We start from the raw sequence: 18,571 nt of genomic DNA on the forward strand, positions 1-18,571 counted from the left end.
GTAGCCCTGGGTTAATGTTGGACTCTGAAATCTTTGTCCCTACTTCTCTTCCCAAGAACAGTATTTTCCCCTGTCATAGGTCACTTTTTGATGTGAACCCAGAAATTCTCAGACCTTTATGGGAAGTCCTGACCTGTCCCTTTTCTTTTTCATTTCCTCAGTTTTGTGTAGAGTGACCTTTTGCTTTGGGTGCTTTCTCTCCCCCTCCTTTTAACAAAAATGTTTCTGTGTGATTTATGATGACCCTTTTTGCTTCTTGTCAAAAATCTTTGTTTTAATCCAGGACTATTTGCATTTCTTTTAATTAACCATGGCTAATTTGGGATGTAGACTGGAGTGGGGAGAGTTAGGGTTAGATGAGTAGAGGGGTTTATTTCCTGCCTCTACCCCCCAAGAAAGAAAAAAGTACCTAGTGGTGAGTGGGGATGAACACTGCACATGTTGACTGCAGATGTGGTGCTAGGGAGCTTCCCTTTGCCTTCTTGGCTGTGTCCTTTGGGGTATTGGAAACATCATCCCATTTCTGGGCCTAAACCGTAACAGATAATAAGTGTTCAAAGGGACAGTTCTGTGTACTCTTCTTACATTGTTGTATGCGTATATATTGGGAAACCTCCTAGTGGACCCATAAACTGTGGAATAGAACAAAAGTCTTGAGGACTCTCACTTGGTGCATTTACAATATGCAGATTGCAATTCAATTAGATTGAAACCTCTATTTAGCAGAGTGGTTTTATGAAATAAATAATTTTTGAAGAAGGAGGCCTATTGTATATAATAAATATATGTATTTCTTTCACTTGCCAGCTTGGTGCTCCCTGCCTTCCAAAACATTTCCCTGAAATGCTGGTTCCCATGCAGGCAGCGTCTTTGCACCCTTTACAAAAGAAATGCCTCTCCGTCACTTCCTGGCACAGAGGTTTCCTCCTTGATTTACAGGGCTCAGCTTGTTAGCACTGGCAAAGGGGAGATGGTGTGAAGGTCCTTCCGTCCTCGTTGTCCTCTCTTGGAGAAAGTGAGGGGTGTGTGTTTTCCTTTGTGCTTGTCTCTGTCGTGGTGGGGTTCGAGTGCCCCCATTCTGAGTCAGCTGTGCTCCTGGTCTTCTCTTCACCTTCTTTACTACATATCATCCAACAGGGGTGAATTATTTTGAAAGACTAATTTAGAATTTCAGGAAGAGTAGCATACCACTGAGCAGAGAGCTTCCCCCCCCCAAGACCCCCCTTTCCATGGTCCTCCCCTTCTCAGCCCAGCCGTGACAAACTGACAGATAATTAACTGATCAGGTCCTCCTATTAGGCGCGTCCTGATGCTGGAAGCTGCTCTGCTTTCTGCAGGTCTTTAGCTGCTCTGTGCACATGGGTGGTGCTGCACTAAGTGGTCATAGTAGAGGGCAGTGAGTGCTTTGGGAAAAGCAAACAGAATGCTCTTTGGAAGAGAGAGTGCTTAAAAGGGAGAGAAGGGGCAGCAAGGTGGCCAGCTTGAAAGCACCTGGTGAAGATACTTGGACTTTTAGGGTTGCGATCCTGAATAGCACTGCCTGTCTCAGGGAATGGTGCTCTGGATTTCTAATAGGATGCTTGATTGCAAAGAACATTTTGAAGGCCACTTAGTCCCAGGTCAGGCTGTGCATTAGGCACACTAATCCTTTGCTGTACACTGGCTTGGAATTGCAGAATTGGAAATGTGCAGTCTGTTGTGTTTCAGCTCAGGTGTTGAGCTTTTCTGTATAGATGATGCCCTGCCTGACTCTCTCTCCTACCCAACTTTTCTTTCTCCAGTGGAAAGAAATGTTCATTGTGAGAGTATTCTCTTCTACCCACCATCGCTGCTTTTAAAAACGACTTTTCTGTTTATCTCATGTGGTTACTTTTCTCATCTTTGTGATTTGAAATGTTAACATACAGATAAATGTAGTAACATGTTGGGGCTACACTCAGGCCCTGGTCCTTAGACCTGGCATGTTGGAGCAGAAAGAAATGCCTAATTGCATCAAAACCACTCTAAGTTCATGTATGTGGAGCCATCAAGCTGAAAGCATCCAGACAGCATCTGCTGTTATCAAATCACTCGTGAACCCAGCTAATTAAAATAGAGCTTCATTTTTCTGAACCATTGTTTGGCAGGAATTCGAAACGGGTCTAACCCAATTTCTGCGTGTTTATGAGCCTTTATTATATCAGAGGTACTTTTCTGTAAATGTACAGGGCAGCGTTAAATGAATTGATCCACACAGTATCACTATAGACACTCTGTGGACTTGCTAATGATTTCTCTTCCAGCCTTCTGGTTTCCAGACATTTTCTTGAAAGCTTTATGTTCTCTTTTTCTGTCCTCTGCTCTTTGTCTTCCTCTCTCTTTCTCTTTCCCACCTCCCCTTAAATTTTAAACTTAAAAATTTAACCTTTTTTCTTTGTCTTTTCATGGTGCTAGGGCCTTGCACACGCTAGGCAAGTGCTCTACACTGAGCTATATTCCCCAACCTTTGGCCTTGTTTTTTCTTTGAAAACAGGAAAAATATTCCCTTAATGAAATTTTCTCTTCCCTTTCTCTTTGTTTTCCATTTTTCTCCTCTCTTCCTATTTTGGCTCTTATTCTGGTGGATAAGATTCGTCTTTTCTTGCTGTGTCTATTCCCTTCTTTCCCTTTGTTTTTCTCTCTTCCTTTTTACGTTTTCTGCTGTGTCTTTTCCTCTAACCTTTCCTTTCTTCATTTTCTCTTCTTTCAGCCTCCTCCCATTTTTCCTAATAAAATGTATCCTTACCTTTGTCTGCACATGCAGATACAGATTAGGGCAGGAAGGGGGTGCCTGTGGAGGCAGAGCTCTCTGGCTACTGCGAGATGATGTCAGCCGATATTGCTTCTCTGAATTTGCTTGCATGCTTTATTTTGGATTTTAAAAAGATTTTTCGAACCACGTCTATTCTACTTTATAGTCTAATAATCCTACTTTGAAGATGAAAAGTATTATATAAATGCTAACTAGTTATTCCTTGTAATACTTTGGGGAGTCTCTAAGCAGTGTTAGTTCCATTTTACAGATGAGGAATCAGGAAACAGGTAGGTAACTCTGAAAGTCACTAGAGAAGTTGGTGACTGAGTTAGAACTATGGTCAGGTCACCTTTGAATGTGATTCTTGATTACCATCTTATTGGAGTTCACATTTCTCCCTGTAAGAATTGCACATATTTAAAGTGAGGGTAAGAATACCATTCCCTTTTCCCCTTTTCTTTGTGTACTTTTAACCTTCTGAAGTTTCATTTGCAGTCTTTAGTTGTTAAATGAATTTCTAGGTAATTCCTGGGAAAGAAGGATGCCAAACCACTTATGGGCTGGTAAAACCCTGTCCATTACAGTCTCAAAGCAGAGCGCTCACTTTCTGTTTCCAGCAGCTTCCAGTAAGTGGGTCCACGTCACACGCGCTGCTGGCCCCAGTGACCATAGTGTTGTAGGAAGTGCTGCCATGTTTGATTGAATTTAGCCACTTTGGAATGACGTGTACGTGAAGTCGTCTCATGCATTACTGTGGCCTTTATTATTGCTAATGCATCCTGACATTACAGGTAGCCTTGGCTCTCCCAGAAAGGGCAAGGCTGTTCTGAAAGAGCAGAATCCATGAAACTGTTGTATAGTGAGACTTGTGCTCACATTTACTTATACTAAGTAGACTAGGGGAATTGCTTTTGTAGAAAAGACGCCTATCCCAGTTCCTCACCCAGCATTGTTTCAGAAAGTGGATACAGAGGACAGGGCCAATGGATAGAAGGTTCAGGAAACTAGATTTCAGTTCAGTTTAAAGAAGGACTCCAAGCCGGATGTGGGTGTGTGTCCGTAGTCTCAGTTGCTTGGGAGGCTGAGCCCAGGAGTCGAGGCCAGCCTGGGTGACAGTGAAACACAGTCTCAGAAAGCAAAAACAAACAAACAAAAAAGGGACTCCTGAAATGAATCCACAGTTTCTTAGTGAGCGAGTAAGGGAATGAGTTCCCCGTTCACTGTAAGCATTCAAGCAGAGCCTGGCTGATCATTTGTCAGGGTGTCCTTGATCTTGAGTGGGACCAGGTAGCCCCAGATTGCTTTTGGCCTCTTTCCTTGTCCTAGATTATGACAGCAAAAGCAGCATCTTTGCTTGCTCATTTTGATTGTGTAAGTGCCTGGTGTATGTACTGCAAGGACCCAGTGAATGCTCAGTAAGTATTCATTATTTAATCTTTGGCTTCCTGCTTCTTAATCTAACTTCAATAACAACTGTTCTTGTTCAGTTGAAGAAAACCACCATCTCTGGCCCCCACCCGCACCCAGAATGAGTCATTCTGGATGGCCACTTCTGAATGGCTGTTGAGATCCATATGAAAACAGAACAAAATAAAAACCCTTTAAAACTTTTGGGAATTAATACAAGGATTGTATACTTTCTTGCTTTATTTTTTTTTTCCCCTTTTTTGGTACCAGAGATTGAACCCAGGGGCGCTTGACCACTGAGCCACATTTCCAGTCCTTTTTATTTTTATTTTTTTTTTGAGACAGCTGAGGCTGGCCTTGAACTTGCAATCCTCCTGCCTCAGCCTTGGAAGTTGCTGGGATTACAGGTGTGCATGTGCTACCAGGCCCAACCATCATCATTTTAGATGTAAATGTTTACATTGTATTGTAAGTGTAGATGTTTTCAAAACCCATTGAAATATAGATATGTTGTATATTGGCCTGTATGCCAAAATGACTCTGCTGATGTTAAATGACCCCAAACTAATAAGCTTTTTGAATTTTTTTGTTTGCTTTTCTTAGTCGTTTCTCTCTTGACATTAGCTGTTAGGCTTTTTTGCTCTCATGTCTTTGTTCTTAAGTGTCCCTGTACTAGCTGGCTCCTTTCTCATTTGCAGCTTTTAATCTTCTGTGTTTGGACACAAGATAACTAAGCTTGTATATAAAATAAATGGTGTGAATAAAGCTTCTCTATGTGTAAAATATATGGAATTGTAATACCCTTTTTTGGCATGTGTGACGGTGATTTCTTCTCCCTTTCCTTCTCTTCTCCCCTCTCTCTGTTGATTTTTTTTCTTGTTTTGAATTGGGTGTGAGCTTGGACAGCAGAGCTCTGGAAAAGCTGAATCTTGCCCTTGCCCTTCCTTGACTTAAGCCCATTTTCTTGGTCTACATAATATAGACTGCCTCACAGGATCAACTGAGAAATTATAAAATGGTACAGCCAGGGAGTGCTGAAGGTCATCTGTTTAACCATGTAACAGAACAGAAGGAATCAGAGACACAGAGTAGAAGTGTGGGAGGCCAAGTTTCATGATATGTTAGTGTTAGGTTCAGACTCAGCACTTGGATTTCTTGAGACCCACCCGGCTTTCTGTCCTATATCAGTTCTGTTCCTACTGATTTTGAACATAAATGTGTAAACGATGAAATGTAGATGTTTGTGGAAGGTTGAAAAAAATATCATGGAGAAAAATTCTTTGCTGGCTTATGAGCAGGTTCAGAATTAAAGTACATAAACCAAAGAGGCTTCTGTTTGTGACTGCGATTGGCTGTTTGCTCTCAAGGCTGGTGTCATTATTGCAGGAGAAGCTTTAATCCTCTCATTCAAATTTACAAGAAATGCTGTTTCCTTTTAGTTTAAAAAAAAAAAAAAAAGTCCAAGACAGTATTTGATTTGAGGAACAAAAAGTCTAGAAAATGTATCCGGGAGTCCTCGTCAATTTGGGGTATAATGAAATATAAAAAATACTCAATAAAAGCTCCTTTATTACTTTAACTGTTTAAATGTGGAGTTTTTAGCCATCAGGTTAATGTTTTGGTATCATTTTTTTATTTGATTGTGAGCACTTTTCCAGGTAGCTCTGCCACTCGAGCGCTAATCAAATTCCCACAGATGAGTGGTGCTAGCTGTAGCCTGACATCACCGCGTTCTTGCTTCCACATTATTTTATTTGTCTTTCCTGTAAAAGTTAATAACTCCGTGTCCATGTGTTTAAACAAGCAAGAAGAGAGAGAAAGGACAAGGAGCAGAAAACGATAAGCTGTGTCTCAGGAAGCTTTTGTTAAATCGAGGACATTAGGGGTTTTTATAACTTCCAAGTGTCTCCCCCTATGAGTGGGCGCAGAGACCAAGAAGGTTGCAGAGCAAGATGGTGGTTCATCACCTTTCTGATAACAAAATTGAACTTCTCTGTGTTGTCCAGACAGAGCTGGGTGGAATTTGAGATGAGTTACCCTTGATTTAGAGGTGGGGGAGGTGGAAGCTCAGTAGAACTGATTTGCTTAATGGTGAGAGTTGTGTAAGTTTTGTGTTACTTTTAAGTATATCACCTGCTCAGTACTGCAGTTGGCAGACTCCTTTACATTTTCCCATTGGTGGTAGAATGCAGAGTCTCATGGCCAAGATGGCTCTGGCTTCTGTGGAATCATTTATATTTTAAAGTGCGTGTTTGTTTATCCGTAACTGTAGTTGTTACTAACAGGAATGTTTATGATGTTTAGTGAAAGGTTGCTGAATGGTTCAAAACCATGAGCACAGGATTATTCCTGTGTGTGATAGATTTCCTTGCTGAGCTGAAAATTTCTAAATTGAGGTTTATGAGAGTAGCTGCTGATTTGTTATCTCTTGACTGAGTTTTTCTTCCAAATTTGTACCTTGGTATTAATGTTGTACTCTGTGGGTACAATTTTTTTTTCTACTGGGGATTGAACCCAGGGCCCTCAACAGGGTCTTGCTAAGTTGCTGAGGCCCTCACTGAATTACTGAGGATGGCCTTGAACTTGTGGTTCTCTTGCCTCAGCCTCTCAATCACTAGGATTACAGATGTGTGCCACCAAGCCCAGCTGTGGGTACAATTTTGACTGTTCCACAGTCCTTATTTCAGTGCTTCTGAAAAGATGTATTTAAAAAAAAAAAAGATGGTATTTTCTTTGTTTTCATTAGAGGCTTAGCATGTATTCTCTGGGTTACACACTTTGATTAGATAAGTTACTTCTGAAACTGGCTACAGAGGTGGGATCTACATAAGAGACCCCTTTCTTACAAAATAGGAGGTGGTCACCGACTTGTTTCATGTGAATGTGAGGCACACCACGTGCCCCACTTAGTTCTTTTTTTGTACTCAAATTTATTTGGTAATCTTTAGTTTTTCTCCAGTTTTCTTATGAGATATCTGGTAGGAGTGCTTGTGAATGACTCCTCAGAGGTTTTGTTTTGTGGCACATGTTGGTAACAGTAGGACAGATTTCTTGGTCTGGAGCTTATCTTCCTTGGAATTCAGGAGCCCATCTTGCCCTATAAGCAGAAGGTGCCAAATCCTCAGGAACAGCACACTGCTTCATATATTCTGGAAGTCATCTATTCAGTATCTGACCTCAGTGATGACTTGATGCTTGAGGTGGCCGCTGTCTAGGATGCTGCTGTTTTTTATTCCCTTTCTATTTTTTAAAATTTATTTTTATGTGGTGCTGAGAATCGAACCTCACACATGCTAGGCACATGCTAGGCAAGTACTCTACCACTGAGCCACAACCCCAGCCCTTTTATTCTCTTTCTAATCATCCCATAGCTTAGTGGGTCACCAGTTTCTATCTGGCCCTGACTTCAAAAGAAGTCAGTCAGTGCTCCAGGCCCAAGAGTGGAGAAGTAACTTTGAGAAGGCATAAAATTCTGCTAGTGGTGGAGAGAAAGAGGCTAGGAATGAGAAGCAGTGGTATCATTTCATTAGGAAGGTCCTGGGGACTGTGCAACACATATTTTTAGCGTTGGAGTCACCAGCCACCGTCACTGTGTGAGCTCACAGTTCTCCTAGGGAGCATCTTGGACACTGAGTCATTACATTCCTTTGGAGTGATTCAACTCAACAGCTTGACACCTTCATTAATTTTACAACATGAAGCCCAGTGCTCTCTGCTTCCTCTTTAACAGTGCAGGGAAATTAGAGGAATATTGAAAATATAAAACCAAGGGAAACTGGAAGAAGGAGCAGTCAGAGAGCTGCCGAAAAACACTATTAGGAAATTGAACTTCTTGCCTTTCCTTGGTACCTCCTGGGACAGAGTGCCCAACTCTTGCCACTCGACTCTGGCACATAAACCTTTTATTTCTGTTCCTGGCACACTAGCTGAAACTCCGGCTTACAGCCAGCTCGTTTGCCTTCTCTGCGGAGGTCACTGCTACCGTGATCCGTGTGTAATGGCATTTTCCTCCTCTTTTCAGTAAGGAGGCTATTACAGTTTCTTCTCTAAACAGGACTTCAAACAATTTGCTGCCAGTTGGATTTCAAAGCCAAGGAAAAGGCAAATGTCATCCTTTTTTTCTCCCCTCTTTGGGTAACTGCTTTGTTGGTTGCATCAAAAATTAGAGAGACTGCTATCTAAATTCAGGTGCGGATGCATGGGGACAAGGCATTTAAATTTGCTTTTCTTTCTCCCTGAAGGAGAAAATCCTTTTCCTTCTCAACCTTTCCTAAAAAGGAACTTTGATCTCATCAACCCAGAAGCAGGGGTTTTCATTTCCTCTACAGCAAGCGTGTCTTCTCCAGCTCTTCTGCAGTGGAGGTACAGTGGAGCACCCCTTTACAACTCTGCCTCCCGGGCCCTGCAGCGCCCTTTGGGCTGGAATGTGTCACCCAAAGTGCTTGCTGGACGGGAAAACCTTTCCAAAGTCATCCTTCTGTCCCTAAGATAACCATCACTTGATATTAAATAGTGCGCGGTGGTTTCAAAAGCTTTTTATATCCACATACATTTCTGGAAGAACTACTTCAATAAAATAACAAAACAATGACATTCTGGCAAGCCATTCATGCAATATTTTTAACTAGGGCCAAGAAAAAAAATTTAGATGGCAGAGATATTTCACTCTGAAAGGTAGTTTTTGCTCATGTGAAGTTGCCACTTTTCATAAAGGCTTTTACTTCATATATCAATGTGTTTTAAGAGAGACTAGGGTCAATAATGCATGCTTTAGAATTCCCTAAATACAGATTCATACAATAGACCCTAAAATATATCATTTTCTATCATGCCAACTCTTGTGCACTTCTACCAGAGGTATTTTATTTCTTTATATGAAAAACAAAAGGACAGAGGAAAGTCAAACAAAGGAAATTAGGGCCCACTTGCTTAATTAGTATAGGGTTGTAACCCAAATCAACAATGGGAAGGACACAATGACCAAAACCAGGAAATTCCAATTGAAAGAGAGTCGCTTTCCTTTAACTCTTTGTGTGCCACACACTTTTGAGCTTACTCCTCCCCAGGTTCAGGGCTAGCTCAAATACAACTCACTAGTTTTGAACTTCTGGTTTCTGTAAACAAAATGTAAATGGAACATACGTGTCTGTGTGTGTGTGTGTGTGTGTGTGTGTGTGTGTGTGTGTGTGTGTTGTGTGCACATATGTGTGTGTGTTAATTGTAGATAAATGGGCTAAAAAGTACCTCTGATTTTGTTAACCCTCAGACAAGGGGGAAAGAGTACCAAAAAAAAAAAAAAAAATCCTGTCACTGTCATCTGTTCATTTTTAATGAGCAATTTTAAAAAATTGAAAATAAAAGAGGAAAATGAATAGGTGTTGAACCAGCCCGTGATATGTAAATGCCAACTAGTAATTACCTAAAACCTCAATTTTCATTCTGTTTCATCTTGCAAAACATTTCATTTTCCCTGAGTGAAAACACTTAATTTGGGCTGTGTGAGTTAGCGGAGCGGACGCCTCTGGTCTGCGCCTCCTCTGGCTCCGGCTAGGGGGCACTTTGGCACTGTGCTTTGGCTGCCTGAGCTTCTTGTCCACCTCAAGGTTATTCCCCTCTTGCCATTCCAGTGGTTCTGCTCTGAGTGTGCTGCGTTGCCCTCTCCCACTGGTCTGGTTTTGGGGAGCACATTCCTATTTGTCCTTGCAGAGGACCATTTGAATTTTGGCTGGCTGAGCTTCTTTGCATATTCACTTTCCCATCCTACCCAACTCTGAGACCCTGGGCATCCCTGAGTTGGATTCCACACTCTTGAGAGCTGCTTTCTGGAAGCTCCCTTCCTTCTTTGAGATTTTAGACAGTCATCTCCGTTCACTTATTGCTGCTGCTCTTTATTATTTCTTTTGATTTTGATGGCAGCCGCTCCTCAAGTGAAGCCCCCACACACTTGCCCTCCTGCCACACTCAGAGTGTGATTCAATATTTCCTTTCTTTTGCATATCACAGAGTTTTCTTATGCTCTCATTTAGGATCTGTCACTTTTTGGATAAATTTGTGCAGCATCTTGGTAATGTGACTTGTGACTGCCCCTGTTTCCTTCCCTCCCCAGCCTGTGCCCCAGCTAAAAAGAGAGTGTGTGGAATTGAGAAAAAATGGAAGCCCTGGGCTGTGAATGTTAGATCATGGAGGAAACTGGATGCAGAAAACCCAGAATTCTGTTGTCCTAGGACCCTGGATCCGAGAGTGCTCTGTCTGGAATCTCAGGGAATGCGGGCTCTTTAGTGAGATATATAGCTTCATAATTAGCCCGTCGCATTTTTTCACAAGTGCTAGCATCAGCGTTCTACGATGTGTTTCTCTGATTAACAGCTGCTTTGCAACTATTTCCTTGTGCCACCGATGACCATATTTGTCAAGGAACTCCTGACAGAGTACTGATTTCTTACTAAAATGCAGCATTTCTGCTTCAAGAAGGGTCTCTCCTTCTCAGCATTGTGTGGCTTATAAAGTCAACCCTTGTTAAAACTCGAGTTGGCTTTGGTCTAACGCTTGTTAACAGGATTCTGGGGTTTCTACTTTAGAGCAGGAGCGGAGGAACCTTTCACAGGCAATTTAATCTTGTGAGCAGTGCATGGTCGTGACGCTGGAGTGGGGTTTCAGGTCCTCATCCTGGTCATTTTCCCTTGCCTTCTAGTTGCGATCTCCCTGGGTTAAAAAGGACTTGGCTCTGGTCGATAGTGTCATTAATTTTTGAATATTTTTAATATTTTAAAATGGCTAATGAATGCTCACATTTTAGGAGATAGATGTGTATAGAGTACACAGGAGTGCTGGAATTGGTGGCATTCCAAATAAGTGTCACCGGAGACAATGCATCAGGTTTACATGTCAGGTGCAAAGTGCTAAGGCTCCCTCAAACCCCAGGTTTGTTATTAGGCAGGCTCTGTTCTCCTGTCCCCCTCGTGTAGAAAATAAAGTGTGTGCTGTGAAGATTACGACGTGCGGGTCTTTTGTGGGAGAATGGAAAACACATAGGAAGCATCTCTTCAGTGAAGACTGTCAGGAACCTGGATTCTTCCCACCAGGGATTACTTACCCCACACAATGCATTTAACAGTGCGTAGTTCATAGCAGATAACCCCTGAGCATACTGTACTCCATTGATTTATACAGTTACAAATCCTCGTCTCTCAAACACAAATCTCTCTCAATTGGCCAGTCATCTTGAATCCAAAGATGTTTTTCAACCCGAAGTCCCCCCCTTTTTTTCCAGACTGCTCGCAGGGACTCCAGCATAACCATTGTTACAGATTACAAAGACATTTTACTCCTCTCCTGTGTATCTCAGTCTTTTCCTCTACCTTTAAAGTGAGGAAAAGTAAAAATTACCGAATTTTCCTAAAATTGTGGAGTTTGTGGTGGCAGGGTTGTTTTCTTTTGCTTGGGGTGGGGGGAGAAGGAGAGACAATAGGGCCAGAGGGGTTGTGGGAGTGGGAAACTTTGCTTCTATTTTCTTCTGAGTTCATCTTATTTTTATTAAACTAGCTACTCGTAACTCCATGTGCACTTATTAAGAACACTGCCTTGCAAGGGGAAGGCGAGGAGAGCCGATTCCATGTTTATCATGGACTCCAGCAAGTGGCTCAACAGTGGCATCAGCTTTGCACTAGAATTCCCCCTGGCTTGCTGCACTCCCACAACATGCGCAGTAAAGTTCCTGTCTCCGTTTTACATCTTTGACATTGAGGCGGAAGATTTGGCCTGAATTTATGTAATTTAGTTGGGCACAAATATAACCCATGAATAGTCACATTCATCGTCTAATTAGAAAATCAAATGATAATATGGGACAGGCTGCAGGCACCCCATCATTGAATCCAACAAAAGCATGTTGTGTGTGTTGGACCTCTGCAGAGGAAAGTCAGTTGAATTGCTTTATGAAGTTAATGAAAAGTGTCCAACAATAGGCTGGTGAAAGGCCCAAAGCAGCACCCTGTCAGTTATTCAGTGGGTGAAGATCTTAGCTTTATGGGTAAGGAATTTTGGGAAATCTTTTACTATTGATGTATGAGTCACAGAGCTATAAAATTCTAGATTGGACAGGTCCTTCCCCTCCATCGTAGCCCCAGTCTTGTGGGGGAGGGAGGAGAGTGAAGAGTAGCTGGAGAAGTAGTAAGTGAAAGGAGGAGAGAGGTTTTGGATGTTCATGCTTGCATGTAGCTGCTTATCTGGTATCTTTCTTATTCAGCACATTATGTGGAGGCTATTAGTTTGGGTGCTTTATATTTTTGCATCTGGTATAGTGATATCCACGCTGTTAAATATGTGATTTGCCTGTCACCTGCATTTTCAAAGATCAAGAGGAACATAAACAAGCCCCAAATACACTTTATGTAGGTGTTCGGCAGTATTATTTTATATGACTTGAAATTAGTGAATGGAAACTTTAAAAGAAATTGTTAATATTTTTGCAAGTTTGAAGTGTGCCGGGACTTTGTCAAATTCCCGTTAAAATAAATACGTCAATTTCGTCTCCCTTCCAAATTCATTTATCTTGCTTTTTTAAAAGGTGTTTTCTACTTTACCTGATGTTTAAATTGGATTCGCTCGTTTATGCTGTTCTTTGCTATATCCCCCACGTTTTTCTTAAATGAATTACTAATGACAGAGCACTCCATCATTCCCTCTCTGCAGCCACTTTAAGGAAAGCATGGTGATCTAAACCTTTTAACCTATTAAAGATGATTTTTCCCAATTGAATCAGACCCACCACAGGTGTAATAACTAATCATTTAAACTACACCTGCTATTATGTATTTTTAAGCCATTATGCGTGTTGGATAGATGATAATTCATGTTTATTGCATTGTCCGATGGATCCGTTTTGCCTACACTAGGCTGATTAATGTATTTAAAGAAATAAGAGATGCAATTTTTTTAAAAAAATTGATGGAATGCGCCAAGCACTGCATTGAGTGCACCATTAAACCCATCAGAACTTTGCTCTCTGACCAGAAATGCATATACCAAGGACTATATTAAAAAAGCAAGGTGAAACCCGTGCATTTTAGTAGTGGGGTTCTCTTTTCTTTCTGTCATGGGAAATTTTGGGAGGATGCGGGAGAGGGTGAATAATAGAAGCTGTGCTGTTTGCACCTCCTGCCTAAGACCTGTTCATCCACATTTCCTCTGACACCTGGTACACACATCAGAGCGGCAGAGACTGCCACATGATACCAGTACTGTCATTTTCTTGTGTGTTGAAGGTGCATTTTTTCCTCCAGGTGAAGAACAATTATCCCAGAGCCATCTGAGCAGTGCAGATTGGCGTTGACCCCCGGGGCCTGTGATGTGTACCTGTCCTTCTCTTTACAGAGTGTGGGCCTCTCTCTTCATTTGTTTTTTCCCTTCTTTCCTTTTTCCCCTCTCCTCCCTTCTGTCTTGTCTCCTCCTGTCCTAAGGCCTCCTCCTTTCCCTTTCCCTCCTTATTTCTTCCCTTTTGTCTTTTCTCTTTCTTTCCTTCCTGTTGCCCTTCTTCCATCTCTTCATTAAAATGAGCCACTATTATAGATGTTGTTAGATTTTGCTTGATTTTGGTGCAACCTGAGGCCATCTGGTTGAGGGGCTGAGGGGTGGGCATTTAACTTTGGGATTCTAGAAGGTCAGGCATTGATCTTTCTTTAGTCCAGAACTGTCTGTTTGTTTTTGCGGTTTGTGAACATGTTCAGTGAATTCGCAATGTTGGAGGACAGATAAGAACTGTAGGGAGATGATTGTGGCTGTCAAGAAATATTAGTATGTCTTATGGGTGACAGGCCCAGGTCAGGAAGGTCAGGACACTGAGCTCATCCTTTAGGAAGAAGTCTAGGGTGAGCCTCCCACAGAGAGGTTATAGGAAAATAAGGGAATTTTCTGCACCTGCCCCCACCCCTTTTCTGATTACCTTCCTATCTTTTGTTTAATCCTGTTCTCAGGATTAAATTTATTTAAAATGTGGGGAAGAAGATGATGTATAACTTGCATTTTGTCTGCAGTCCCAGTGCTGTTTGAATTGCTGTACAGTTGCTCCCTTATTTTCAAGGATCACAGAAAACTTCTTTATATCTGCCTCCTGAGAAGTGTTTTCTTTCAAAGGCTTAAGAGTGAACTGCGGGGCTTGTTGGCTTTACCTGTAACAGGAGACCATTATTCTTTTGGTTTTCACTAGTTGAACAGAGCCATTCATTCAAAACAGCCCCCTTTCCTCCCAGGGGCAGGTTGGTGCTTTCCATCCTTGCGTCTTGGGCGGCAGAAGGCCATGTGAACGTGTGCCTCAAGGGTGCTGAGGGACAGTGGAGACTAATGCCTTTAGGGGTCTCCCTTCCATCCCCTATTTGGCTTATTTGTAGACAAGATTTCATTAAATAATATTCCTCACCAGAGGTAGGGAGATGATCTGTTAGTCTACAGCATTTAGCCAGGGAACCCCAAATTTTGCCCTTTGATGGCTCTTCCAGCTGTGCTGCACAGGAGGAACTGGTGTGGCAGCTACATGTGTCATCTCTTATACAGTCCTCTTTGGCTGGTAAGTGCTCAGCACTCACTTACAGTGTGGCCAGGGAGGCAGCCTGACATTCGAAGACAGTGTCATCACACCTTCAGTTATTTGCACACACCACAGCACTGAGGAATAAGAAGAGGGAGATGAGAGAGAGCTTGCTTATTTAGGGAATGCTCCGAGGAGTCAGAACAGGCTCTAGAAGGACTGCTGTGGTGGTGGTGGTGGTGGTGGTTGTGTGTGTGTGTGTGTGTGTGTGTGTGTGTGTGTGTGCGCGCGCGCGGGGGGGGGGGGGGCGGGGGCATAGTCGGGTAGAGGTGGGAAAGGGAGGACTTCAGAAAGAGGGTTGCATAGCACAAGGGTAGTGACTGGGTGAGTGGCCAAAAAAAACCAGCTTGAACAGGGAAGACAGGAAAGACACACTGCCAGTCTGAGAATGTAAGGTGAGGGGTTATATTTGATCACTCAGATGCTGGAAGACTTGGGAATGACCTGATCTTACATTTAGGTCAATTTTAAACCTAAGAAATAACTAGTTATACATTTTATGATAGTCGTACACTTGTTTCTGTGGCCCTGGGAACTTGAGGATTTTCATCTTGAAATTCAGACTGTTGAAGTTAACTCTTTTCTGTTTTATCTTCCCCACCAGATTGCCACAGCAGTGAAGTTTCTACAGAATTCCCGGGTTCGCCAGAGTCCACTTGCGACCAGGAGAGCATTCCTTAAGAAGAAAGGTACAGGTTTCCCCAGCCAGGCAGAGTGACCTGCAGAAAGGGGCTGAGGATGGGGCGGGTGAGGCTGTAATGCGGAAGTTGGTGTTATGGAGATGAAGGCTCTCAGCCTGCCCGGGGAAGTCCTCTTGTCTAAGCCTGGAGAGTGGGAGTGAGACGACCCCCACTTGGGGAATGCAGATTTCTTCCCTAGCAGTGGAGCAAAGAGGTTACATGATTTGGTTAATTAAGCACCAGCTATAAGGCCAAGACCAGCTTGGCAGAGGGAGCCTTCATAGCAGAATTGGGCTGTTGAGTAAGACTGGAAGACTTCTGCTTTCTGGTCCCGTCTCATGTCAGCAACCCAGGCTGCAGAAACCTGGCTCTAGGAGGCCAGCTGCTTCAGTAAGGAATGAGGAAGAAAAAAGTGAAGGACAAGGGGAACAAGTTGACTGAACAAGGTCAGGTTAAGGTCAAGCTCTGGGTCAGTCTGATTTGCGAATTGAAGTGGTAAATTACTGGTTTATGGTACTTCTGTAAGCAGGAATAAAATGGATACTGACATATTCAATATTGTCTGAAACAGAATCTATTCTGGTTCTGTTGGAATTTAGGATATTTTTTTTTTTTTGTGAAATGAAAACAACCAACTAACCAACCAAAAAAGAAGCTGGAATTTTCATTCTTGGAATATTTAATTTTATGGAAATCTTGGAAGTTGTTTAAAGGCCTTTATGTAACATAAGAGGAGAAAAGTAAGCCTCCTCCCCTCCTAAAAAGACCTGTTTTTTTTTTTTTTCTTTAGAAGCTAGAGTGTTGGGGGGGCTGGGATTGTGACTCAGAGGTAGAGTACTTGCCTAGCATGCGTGAGGCACTGAGTTTGATCCTCAGCACCACATAAAAATAAAATAAAGATATTGTGTTTAAATTTAACTAAAAAATGAATTAAAAAAAAAAAAGCTAGAGTGTTGGCCTCGAAATTCTGGTGTTTCAGTCACTTTTGCCTGGAATAGATGATTGAATGTTTTGGTGACATTTCCTAGGGCTGCTCCATGATGTTCCACCAAAGTGGTGCTGTAAGATCCTGCTGATCCCTTCTCCTGCTCACAGCCCAGGGCCTGCTCATAAGGTTTGGGCACAGTAAGCCCAAATGTCTCATTCACAGGCAGCTGCTTAGCAGCAGCCCCAAAGCTGGGTCCCTGTGATGGAGTTGGTGAGGGCGTTGTGTGCTCTCTGGCTGTGTCTCACTTACCCCGTCATTAGGAGATTATTAAAATTTGGAGTGTGCTGGCTGGCCTCTCCACTCGGCAAGCATCATGCCATAAAAGAGTTTTTCCTTGAAATATGTGTACCTATGGGGAGTAATTAATCATAAAAGCTTAGGGATTTCAGCTCTCTCATCAAAGCATTGAAGCAGGGGAAAGCTGAGCCTAAAAGCTGAGCTGATTACCCGGGGTAACCTGAGACAAAATCTATGGTTGCCCAGAGATCCTTAGCCCAGTATATTGTGCAATATTATAACTGTCTGATCTTCTCTTCCACCGACAATGACCAGTTAGTCCTCATTTTCTCTCAAACGCAGCTGGGTTAGAATTTCATTTGCAGAAGGTATTTAGAGCAATTTAGAGACAAATGTCTCTGGTGTTTGCTCGGCACTTCCCCACCGCAGGCTTTGCTGAGCAGTTTTAGTATCAGGAGCTCCATCTAATCTGTTTAATTTTAATAAATCCCTGACTGGGAGAGGGAAAGAAAAAGAGAGAGAGAGAGAAACTCTGGACCAAATAATACTTCTTTTGAGTCACTTGGCTCGTAATTACTGTAGAGAGGAAACTGTTTGGTGCAATTATTATTTGTTGCTCTTACCCAACTGATTAATCAATCAGTTTACCCAAGGGGAGTGGCTACCCTGTGCCATGCCCTGCTCTCCCCCACAGGGATGTACTAAGAACAGAACAGATAGAATCCCTGCCCTTGCCAAGCTTCAGTCCTGAGACAGGCAGTGAACAAATGGAACAGCGAAGTCTGTGGGATATCAAATGGAAGTGCCAAGGGACAGAGCAGGGAGTGAGGGGATGAGGGACACCAGGGCTGGTGTGGGATAGTCACACACAGGGCTTGTTGGTCTCTCTAAGAGGGTAGTGTGTGAGCAGGGACCTGAAGGAGACGAATATTGTTGATGGAGTGGACCCAAATTTGGCTTGGAGTTTTTAGAATTAGGGGAGCCGTAAGACGCTACCCTACCCTTCTTTCTCTAAAGAGAACCATGGGAGTTTTTCCCTGTACTTAGACCCAGAATCACTGAAGCTAATCACCCATCTCCATTATCCTCTAAAATGCTGCTTCAGTTGGTAATTATCCATTTCCGAGTTGAATCCCAAAAGGGTAAGTTCTGGCAGGACCCTTTCTGGGCAGAGAATCCCAAGGTTTGATTGGCGTCTGGGGAAGAAAAGCCCCTCTGTGGATTTAAACTTCACTTTTTAAATTTCCGCTATTCCTTGGGTCAGGCTTACATGACCAGCACAGCTTGGCACTATCTCTGAAGGGGACAAGGGAAGAGCAGCTACCCTGTCCCCAACTAACAGTAGTTGTAGAAGGGCAGAGAGTTGGCTCACTGGCCGTCAGGGGCAGGAGAGAGCAAGGTTCTGGCACCGTCACTCTGGGGTCTCCCTGCAGGATCATTGCTGTGGTGTGTTTGGGGCGCTGGCTTTGGGAGTGCTCTCAGCTACTGTGGGCTTGGCGTTTCCTAGCAAATGTCACTTCAGGGAATTGCAGTGGAGCACTGACTTGAATTATAATCTTGACTTTCTTTTTTTTAATAAACATCTCTGTCCTGAAAAGGCAAATCCAATTTTGTTTTTCTTTTAATATTATTTAATATTTAATATAGAAATTGAGGTCCCTGTAGTGCATGTCAGTTAGTGGAAAATGAGGGTTACTTTAGGCGCATCAGCTGAGTTTGTTTTATTGTGAAACCACAGCGCAGCCTGGAGTGGCCGAATGCTGCCTCTGTTACTGACAGGTTAAGTGTTGTGCTTTCTGATTGGGGGTGTGGGGGTGGCGGGGAGGGAGTGGGCTAGCAATGGAAAAGCATTGGTTTGCAAAGGTCTGTCTTATTTTGTTTTGAGATCTCTTTGGGATGCCTTA

The 18,571-nt window shown here is 42.8% G+C and overlaps 1 protein-coding gene across 2 annotated transcripts in view; it reads left to right on the top strand.

The window, feature by feature from the left end:
• Positions 1 to 18,571, top strand: part of Pex14 (peroxisomal biogenesis factor 14) — a 145,654-nt gene that overhangs the window by 43,395 nt on the left and 83,688 nt on the right. For both annotated transcript variants that reach the window (XM_005334774.5, XM_078025270.1), the window contains exon 3: positions 15,367 to 15,451. In XM_005334774.5, coding sequence (XP_005334831.1) covers positions 15,367 to 15,451 — 85 coding nt within the window. The remainder of the gene's footprint in view (positions 1 to 15,366; positions 15,452 to 18,571) is intronic.

This window comes from Ictidomys tridecemlineatus, chromosome 11, assembly GCF_052094955.1.
Source record: "Ictidomys tridecemlineatus isolate mIctTri1 chromosome 11, mIctTri1.hap1, whole genome shotgun sequence".
In the NCBI taxonomy this organism is placed as follows: Eukaryota; Metazoa; Chordata; class Mammalia; order Rodentia; family Sciuridae; genus Ictidomys; species Ictidomys tridecemlineatus.